The sequence below is a fragment of the Salvia hispanica genome, chromosome 4 (assembly GCF_029641045.1).
Source record: "Salvia hispanica isolate PSC_SH4W2 chromosome 4, Shi_PSC_v1, whole genome shotgun sequence".
Classification (NCBI taxonomy): Eukaryota; Viridiplantae; Streptophyta; class Magnoliopsida; order Lamiales; family Lamiaceae; genus Salvia; species Salvia hispanica.
The window spans coordinates 19444142-19453668 of record NC_142695.1 but is presented as its reverse complement, the minus strand read 5'-3'; the positions used below and the strand labels follow the sequence as shown (position 1 = coordinate 19453668).

At 40.5% G+C, this 9527-nt stretch overlaps 3 protein-coding genes across 3 annotated transcripts; 2 read left to right on the top strand and 1 right to left on the bottom strand.

Annotated features, from left to right (window-relative positions):
• The first annotated feature begins 391 nt into the window (after positions 1 to 391).
• LOC125196237 (Pentatricopeptide repeat (PPR) superfamily protein) lies at positions 392 to 3200 on the top strand. Its single transcript, XM_048094667.2, has one exon. It carries the CDS (start codon positions 411 to 413, stop codon positions 2856 to 2858), a length of 2448 nt encoding a protein of 815 aa, XP_047950624.1. The 5' UTR covers positions 392 to 410; the 3' UTR covers positions 2859 to 3200.
• Positions 3201 to 4602: 1402 nt separating this feature from the next.
• Positions 4603 to 6408, top strand: LOC125192282 ((S)-8-oxocitronellyl enol synthase ISY1). Its single transcript, XM_048089816.2, has 2 exons — positions 4603 to 4895; positions 4999 to 6408. Exons 1-2 carry the CDS (start codon positions 4857 to 4859, stop codon positions 6127 to 6129), a joined length of 1170 nt encoding a protein of 389 aa, XP_047945773.1. The 5' UTR covers positions 4603 to 4856; the 3' UTR covers positions 6130 to 6408.
• Positions 6409 to 6576: 168 nt separating this feature from the next.
• LOC125192283 (putative protein phosphatase 2C 63) lies at positions 6577 to 9180 on the bottom strand. The gene is made up of 4 exons (XM_048089817.2): positions 8780 to 9180; positions 8216 to 8586; positions 7119 to 7355; positions 6577 to 7004 (listed from the first exon to the last, which is right to left on the bottom strand). Exons 1-4 carry the CDS (start codon positions 9024 to 9026, stop codon positions 6702 to 6704), a joined length of 1158 nt encoding a protein of 385 aa, XP_047945774.1. The 5' UTR covers positions 9027 to 9180; the 3' UTR covers positions 6577 to 6701.
• Between the last annotated feature and the right edge of the window lie 347 nt (positions 9181 to 9527).

Genomic DNA, 9527 nt, shown 5'->3' with positions numbered 1-9527 from the left:
AAGATGGCGCCATATATGTGTTCCAATGAAGAAGAGGAACCAGGACGTATGATAGATGTCAATCCCACTACAAAACTGCAAATATTCCCACTAAATATGCAAACAATTCTTTATACAAATCAATTTAGAGAAACACATCCATACATAATTTATCAGATTTAAATCGGCGAATCTATCATGGAGTTGTAGAGCTATATTCTTTCTTATTAATTAGTATAAACAAAATTTTGTTTTTAAAAACTCGAGACGTGACCCACCTTTTGTGACCCAAAGGGAAGATTTTTATTTTTTGGGTTTAAATTTGTCTCCAGCAAAACTATTACTGACCATAATATTATCCCATTGAAATTTGAAATAAAATAAATATCGATTAGCCATTTCTAAAACCCTGGGTTTTCACTACACTCTCAATGGCGGAAAAGCTAGCTCTCCCTCTTATCCTCCCAAATCCCCCTCCCTCTAAACCTCTCTTCCAAGACTTGCCTCCCTCAGCCGCCGCGCCTCCTCTCCCCCCTCCCAACTTATCCCCTCTCTTCCACGATTACCTTTCCCAACAAAGCCCCGCCACCACCTCCTCCCACGACCCCTTCTCCCTCCAGCGCCCACGCCATCGCATCGGCAAGCACCGCGACCCCAACAAGGGCAAGCCCTGGCTCAATCGCCGCCTCTCTCCTCTAGGTGAGCGCACTCTCCACTCCCTCATCAATCCTCAATTCAATCCGGCCAAGCTCCACCAAGAGCTATCCGCTTTGCTTAGGTATAGAATTGAAGACTCCGAATTTTCTGAGGATTATATAGATGCTGTATTTTCTGATTTATTGGGTATAATTAAGGGTTTGGGGTTTCATAAAAAATGCGACTTGGCTATGAGTGTTTTCGATTGGATAAAGAATCGTTCGGATTCGCAGAAATTGATCAATGGGTCTGTCGTAGCGGTGGTGATTACTATGTTGGGGAAGGATGGCCGGATTTCTGCTGCAGCTTCTCTGCTGCATAATTTGCAGAAAGATGGATATGGGATTGATGTGTATGCTTACACTTCCTTGATTACTGTTTTTGCTAGAAATGGGAGGTATAGGGAGGCTGTAATGGTGTTCAGGAAAATGGAGGAGGAGGGTTGCAAGCCTACTTTGATAACTTATAATGTGATTTTGAATGTTTTTGGCAAAATGGGGATGCCTTGGCACAAAATCATGGAGGTTTTTGATGGTATGAAGAGCTCAGGTGTCGTTCCTGATGCTTACACGTACAACACCATCATAAGTTGTTGTAGGAGGGGATCTTTGTATGAAGAAGCTAAAGTGATGTTTGAGGAGATGAAATCAGCTGGTTATGTGCCCGATAAGGTTACTTATAATGCTTTGTTGGATGTTTATGGGAAGTCGAGGAGGCCTGAGGAGGCGAAAGAAGTTTTGAGGGAGATGGAGGTTAATGATTTCTCCCCGAGCATAGTGACTTACAATTCATTGATATCTGCTTATGCTAGGGACGGTTTGTTGGAGGAGGCGATGGAGCTGAAAGATAAGATGATGGATAAGGGGATCAAGCCGGATGTGTTTACTTATACTACATTGTTGTCAGGCTTTGAGAAGGCTGGGAAGGATGATTCTGCGATGAAGGTGTTTGAGGAGATGCAAGCTGCAGGCTGCAATCCAAACATCTGCACTTTCAATGCTCTGATTAAGATGTTTGGGAATCGTGGCAAGTTTACGGAGATGATGAAGATTTTTGATGATATGAAGGCGTCTGGATGCAAGGCTGATGTTGTTACTTGGAACACTCTCTTGGCCGTATTTGGGCAGAATGGGATGGACACGGAGGTATCGGGAGTGTTCAAGGAAATGAAGAAGTCGGGGTTTGTGGCTGAGAGAGACACGTTTAACACGTTGATTAGTGCTTATAGTAGGTGTGGAGCTTTTGACCAGGCAATGGCTATATACAAGCTCATGTTGAAGGCGGGGGTTGCCCCTGACCTATCCACGTACAATGCTGTTTTGGCAGCGTTGGCACGAGGGGGGCTGTGGGAGCAGTCAGAGAAAGTGTTTGCTGAGATGATGAACGGAAGGTGTAAACCTAACCAGATGACCTATAGCTCGTTGCTTCATGCGTATGCTAATGGGAAGAAAGTCGAGAAGATACACGATCTTGCTAGAGATATATATGATGGTGCAATCGAACCACATCCTGTGTTGCTGAAAACCCTTGTTCTGGTCTACAGCAAGAGTGATCTCGTACATGAAACAGAGCAAGCCTTCCTCGAGCTGAGGAGGAAAGGCTTCTCCCCCGACGTGCCTACCCTAAATGCTATGGTTTCAATATATGGTCGGAGGCAGTTGCTCGACAAGGCCAATGAGATCCTGAACTTCATGAAGGAGAACGGGATCACACCTAGTCTAACAACATACAATAGCTTGATGTACATGCACAGCCGGTCTGGGAACTTTGAGAAAGCTGAGGAGATACTGAGGTATCTGGTGTCGAAAGGGGTGAAGCTCGATATCATCTCGTACAATACTGTGATCTACGGCTACTGCAGGAATGGCCGAATGAAAGATGCATCGAGGATATTCGAGGAGATGACTGCATCCGGGGTTGCCCCAGATGTCATCACATACAATACCTTCGTTGCTAGCTATGCTGCAGAAGCGATGTTTGTGGAGGCCATTAGTGTGATCCGGTATATGATCAAGCACGGCTGCAGGCCGAACGAGAGCACGTATAACTCCATTGTGGATTGGTACTGTAAGCTGAACAGGAGCGAGGAAGCCATGATGTTTGTGACTAATATTCGCCAACTGAATCCTCTGGTATCAAAGGATGAGGAAACCAGGTTATTGCAGAGGCTGACAACGAGATGAGAGGGTTGCATCCCGTCTCTACCATGAAACGAGCCTCTCCATGTGTGGTGGGCGTCGCCAGAGATAGGTCGGAGTTGGGTGTTGCCAGAAGGACAGATATATGTGTGGAGGTAATGCCAAATTTAGCAGATATAGATGTGTATCACTGTTCCATTGCAAAACTACTTTGATTTGCATTGTGATAGGAGTACTACATAGGTGATGGATTAGTTATGTATATATATGCATATAGTAAAGTTTTACAAACTAAATTTAGTTGCTAAATATTGCTTAATTTTGTTATTGTATTTCTCTAATTATATGCGTGTGATGCTAATATAAATGAAAGGGGTTTTATGAGTTTATAGTGCTTGAAAAGTAGTCTTATGTTTTGAAATACAGTTTTTTTTGTGTGTGTGTGACCATTTAAGCCGGTTGAAATAATGACCTAGACACATATATACATAATCGCTGCATCCTCATGTTTGGGAGTTTCTGACTCAAGAAAGTGAATGGGAACGCGACTGAATTTATTAGCAAATCTTGTATCTATAAAAGCTAACTACTCTATTTAGTGATCATCCCAACTACAAATTTGAGTATTACTTCCCCTCTCTCCCTTAAAAATGAAAACTGTTGAAATGACAAGAAATTTAATGCAAAATTGGTAAAGTACGAGAGATAGAAAGAAAATTATGTTACTAGAAAATGGTTCACGCCTTATTGGAAAGAAAGAAATTTCCTAAGAAAATTTCTATTTTTAGGGACGAAGGGAGTGTTAAAATATACTACTCCCTATGTTCTTACATAGTATTGTGATTGAACATGTGATATTCTCTTATTTTAAACTTTTAAGCATAATTAACGCAATACTCCTCTATTTCATGATAGTTGAGTTGCATTTCTATTTTAGTTATTATAATGATAGTTGAGTCGTTTCTTTAAATAAAAATTAATTTTTTTTCTTCACTTAACGTCTAAACACTTACAATATCTTAATATTTGTGAAAAAGAATGCTCCAACTAAAATGGAACTGGAGGAGTATATATACTCCTCTAGTCATCGAATTATGAAGAGTATTAATCAATGAGTGGGAAGTTAGAAGTGAAAATAATATGTGCGATATCAACATGAAGTACTTTCTAACGGGTAAATCGACTCAAAAAATAACGGGCGCAAGAAATTATTGATGATGGCGAAACTTGCTACAAAGGGGGTTTTGGGCAAGAAGCTTCACCGAAGAGGACTATAGAAACGAGGTTAGAGAGAACAAAAAGGACATTAGTCAGCCACTTCGTTAGAGGAGGTGTAGCCACATTTCTATGTCATTAGTCAGCCACTTCGTTAATTTTTTAAGCATGCATACACTAAATTCGTTCAGCGATTGTTTATGACATTTAGACACGTGTGTGACTACATTTTTTTACCATCACACATTTACGAACAGATATTCCCCCTGTCTCAATATATATGCAACATTTGCTTTTTGGCATAGGATTTTATGCAGTGGTGTTTTGTGAGTTAATGAAAAGAGAGTAAAGTAAGCGAGAAGAAAAAGTAGAGAGGGTGTTATTTCCATTTTAGAAAAAGTTTCATTTCTAATGGGACAGATGGGGTATAAGTCATTAAATTAACAATTAATTTTCAAAGTTGCAAGATATAAATTGAGGCCTCTGAATTTTTCCACTAGATTGTGACAATTGAGTTTATTGGAACCACGTTTATATTATTATTAACTGATAACAACGGAGACGATGCAATAATTGAACAATTAACATGGAAATTGTTTTCTCATTCGTCTCTAAAAGTTGAATTACAGACAAAAATCTGTACACGGAATCTTAAGATATTAAAATGGTTTCATTTCATTAATGAATTAATTAGGCACTTCTGTTTTTCTCCATTAAAAGAAAGATCCGTGAGCTAAGCTTCACTGTCGCAATCTCCCTCACAGATTCATATTCTTCTCACGATCCAAACTGGAGTAACAAACATACCCTAATCCTCCGCGATTGAAGATGAGCTGGTGGTGGGCTGGAGCTATTGGCGCTGCAAAGGTAAACAATTACTCAATCTTCACTTTTCTAGGTTTATGATGAAATTGATTTGTGTTTCCACATGCGAATTTTGCGTAATTGATGTAATTTGATGTGTAAATAGAAAAAAATCGATGTAGATGAGGCACCGCCGAACTACCAGAGCGTGGCTCTTGTGGTGGGGGTGACCGGAATCGTTGGGAACAGCCTCGCGGAGATCCTTCCTCTCTCCGACACTCCAGGTGGCCCGTGGAAGGTTTATGGCGTGGCGCGCCGCCCCCGCCCCTCCTGGAACGAGGATCACCCAATCAACTACATCACCTGCGATGTATCCGACGCCGACGACGTCAAAACAAAGCTATCCCCTCTCACCGATATAACCAACATTTTCTATGCCACGTGGACTAACAGATCCACCGAGAAGGAGAATTGTGAAGCTAATGGGGAAATGTTGAAAAATGTGCTGAATGTTGTCATCCCTAATTGCCCCAATTTGAAGCATATCTGTTTGCAGACTGGTAGGAAGCATTATCTCGGTCCATTTGATTCTCTAGTGAAGTTTCAGCCTCATGATCCTCCGTTTACCGAGGATTTGCCTCGATTGGATTGCTTGAATTTCTATTATACCCTAGAGGATATTCTGCTTGTGGAAGCTGGGAAGAAGGAGGGTTTGACTTGGTCCGTGCACCGCCCTGGGGTTATATTCGGGTTCTCACCGTACAGCATTATGAATTTTGTTGGAACGCTTTGTGCGTACGCAGCTATTTGCAAGCATGAGGGTGCGGTTTTGAGGTATCCCGGTAGTAAGACTACTTGGGATGGATACGCGGATTGCTCGGATGCGGATTTGGTTGCGGAGCATCAGATATGGGCAGCTGTGGATCCTTACGCAAAGAATGAGGCGTTCAATGTGAGCAATGGCGATGTTTTTAGATGGAAGCATTTCTGGAAGGTGTTGGCGGAGCAGTTTGGGGTGGAGTGTGGGGAGTATGAGGAAGGGAAGGAGGTTAAACTGCAGGAGTTGATGAAGGATAAAGGTCCGGTTTGGGACGAGATCGTGAGGGAGAATGGCTTGGCGCCTACCAAGTTGGAGGATATTGGGCATTGGTGGTTGATAGATGTTGTGTTTCAGAATGCATGTTTGCTGGATACAATGAACAAAAGCAAGGAGCATGGATTTCTTGGATTCAGGAATTCCAAGAATTCCTTCATTTCTTGGATTGATAAGGTGAAAGCTTACAAGATTGTTCCTTGAGTTGAATACCTGCTTGCTCTATGCTTGGTGAATGAATGTGTTTTATTAGTGTGTGATGTATCATTTCTTTATTGCACGAAACAGAATAATGTTGTATAATAAGATTGATTTCAATTGGGGAGAGAAAATGATGCTGCATTATGGAAGTATACATAGTTGGCGGATGTCATTTTCTTATGTGAATTTGGTGGTTGTTTTTGCTTCCTGGATCATTGTATCTTGCTTCTCGGTATATGTAAATTTCAGTGTTTATATATGCGAGTATTTTTTTCTTCTGGATTTTAGTAGTCATTGATCATTCGATTGTGTGCTTTTTAATTTGTTGTGATCCATTCCTTTGCCCTAAAAGGAGACGAGCACAATAATACTCAGAAAATAATCTGCAGGTGAACTAAACTATCAGTCTATGAGTAACTCTGATAGCAAAAACTGATTTCAGACCAAAAAAGAACAAAAAGAATGTGTAATTGATGTTAGAGCCTATGCTTCAAAATTAACTAAAATCCTTTTGTACTGTATTCTATTTTATCTACACCAACCCTGTATACAACATAAACTGTTTTTTGAGTAATTCAGTATAACACATTTGCTCGTGATTCTTTGTTGGGAAAGATCCTGTCGCTAGAACTTTCCATCGTTTCATCCGAGTTATGGGAATGGATATCAATAGGCGGAGAAGTAGATCCAACTGTGCCTTGCTTATGCTTAGGAGTGGAGATTGTTGTTTGGTGATCAAGATACATCACAATTACAGTAATGTCATCATGGAAATGCCTCCTCACACCCCTCTCGATCTTCTTGATATCTTTGTACCTCACTTCTCTCTTCTTTGCTGCTTCCTGAATGGCAGCTGCAACCAACCTCTTGGCTATTCCCTGCAAAATTACACCATGAGATGTGTAAGTTGTTTAGTAGGCCATGGCTGGTATAAAGCATACGTCGAAACAGTACAAATTTATCACGGTGTTTGGCAGATACTGGACACTTACAGCTCTTGGGTACTTGGAAACTATTTGAACCGCTTCATCATCGCTGAGTTGCTCCCACAGACCATCAGAGGCAAAAATAATAAACATATCTTGTGGTCTCAGCTTTCTGGTTACAATGGAAGGTTCAGCCGACATAAGAGGTCGCTTCATGGGGACAAAATTTCCATACTGCTGGAAAATAGGGTCTCTGTGAAACTCGGGCTTCTTCAAATAGACATCACCAATTGATCTAGATACCTGAAGAAAGATAACAAAAACATTAGGGATTCAACTTCACATTTGGCTTCATGTCAATAAACTAGAAAAAGGAATGATTAAAGATAAAACAAAGACACTAACTCTTTGTCTCACCATGCCAACATGAATATCTCTAAATCACAAGGAATGAAGGAAAAATAGATCCTAAATGCTAAATGAGCTTCTTTGAAGTCATTAGGATCTTCGAAGTAGTCAAAAAGAAAGGCATGAGACTATAGAGCCACCAGGATCACAACACTTTGCTTTATGATCTTAACATCATCTCATGTGTGGAAGGCATCTACTTCAACTTCAGCTACATGAGATATATGGCAAGGAGCAGAGGATGTGAATCCTGGCAGAGTAACCAAGACATGATCCTTTAGCAAATGAACTTATTGTGAGCTTTGCTGCAGCCACTCACACAAAAATAGTCTGAGATACAAATTTGGGAGAAAAAGAAAGACTGAACAGAAACAGATGATAAAATCATAAAATCAACTCCGGGTGATTGCTCTTTCAAGTTGAGCAGTAGGATCTAGCTGAAAGAGAAGCAGCCAAGAGTTCTGCCGATGAATCGCATGTCTTTAGTTCAAAGCTAAATCTCTTGGCCCGTTTACTATAATCGGTATCAGTACTTGATTGGATTGGATTAAATAATAAGTTTTTCTTTAATAGAGAACACAGTGAAATGACTACTAAACCTTAAACCAAAACACTAGAATGAATACAATATGAAACTAGTAGAAAATTGTCTAATGCCCCAAAAATATGGTTTTGTGAGGATTAACTCATTTCAGATGCTTATAAATTTGCAAACAGTCGTTCCAATAGTAAGTTAAATAGATGAAGAAAAGCACCTGAATGATTCCCTTGATTCTCCAAACCCCTCGGCAATAAATCACAACAGGTGAATCATCAGGATGAAGAGCTTCAACCTCCCTCCTAACATCTTCGGACGAAACATTATGGTCTGTAGACAACCTCTCCGCTACTAACTTCTTCTCTCCATCAAAACCTCTGCGACCGAGAACAGCTCTTGAATCTCCCAAGTTTGCAACATACAATTCACCGTTTGAAATTGCACCAACCAAGCAACACGATCCGACTGAAGCAATCTGTGGTTTGATTGGCAATGATCTCTTCACTAAGCGAGTGAAATCCTCTTCAGTGGCATTGAAAGCCTTCTTTATCACATCCGTCGATAATCCCCCTTGCTCCTTGGAAAATTCTGCACATCACAAATCGACGAGATTAAAGAACATTCTACAATCATAGATTCAATCTCGATATATTCTATTTCTCCGAGTTCAGAGCTGGATCAAAATTCAAAACAATCAAAAATAACAAAAATACTAAACAACACAATCAAGCAAAACCTCAAGTGAAAAGAAAGAAATAGAAGCGGAATTGCAGGAAATTACTGTGGAGATGAGGGAAGAGGTGGCTGTTGACAAAGCGGGAGGCCTCAGGTCCACCGTGGCCGTCGTAAACTCCGACGTAGGTGGCGGAGGGGGAGGTATAGACCTGGCTCTGATCCTCTAGGTTGGAATTGGCCTGGACGACGGCGATCGAGAATTCACCGGAGGCGTGGGGCTTCAATTCGGAGTGCCAGAGCAAGGCGTCGGCATTTCGGAGGCCAAAGCAGCGCAAACAGCAGGATCGGAACATGATCCAATAGGCTTGGATTGAGAATCGAGTATGGTTTAATTGTAGGTTGAGATTTTGTTTTGACGAGCTTTATTTTATTTTGTAGAGTGGAAACACTCCGCGTTTATAAAAAGGGAAGACAGAGAAAGCAACTGAGTGATGAGACGAAGAAGGAGAAGAAAGAAAGAAACAAAGGCAACACGGCGCACCAACTGTAGCAACGCGCTTTTCTCTTTTCTTTTCTCTTCTCTTTTCTTTTTCAATTAATTGAATACCCTATTTAGATATTAAAGTGTTACATTTGTCACATATTTATATTTATGTAATATATGAGGAATATTCATTATTTATATTTAATCCATTTTATATTTATCTTCATGCTTCATAGTATTATAAATTGTTTACGTCAACCATTAGATTTATAATTTTCTTTACCTCATTATAGCAGTATGACATAATATTAGCTTATTTACTTGTAATTTTTAGTGAGAACAGAGAATGTTATTTTACTAACAGCATCTC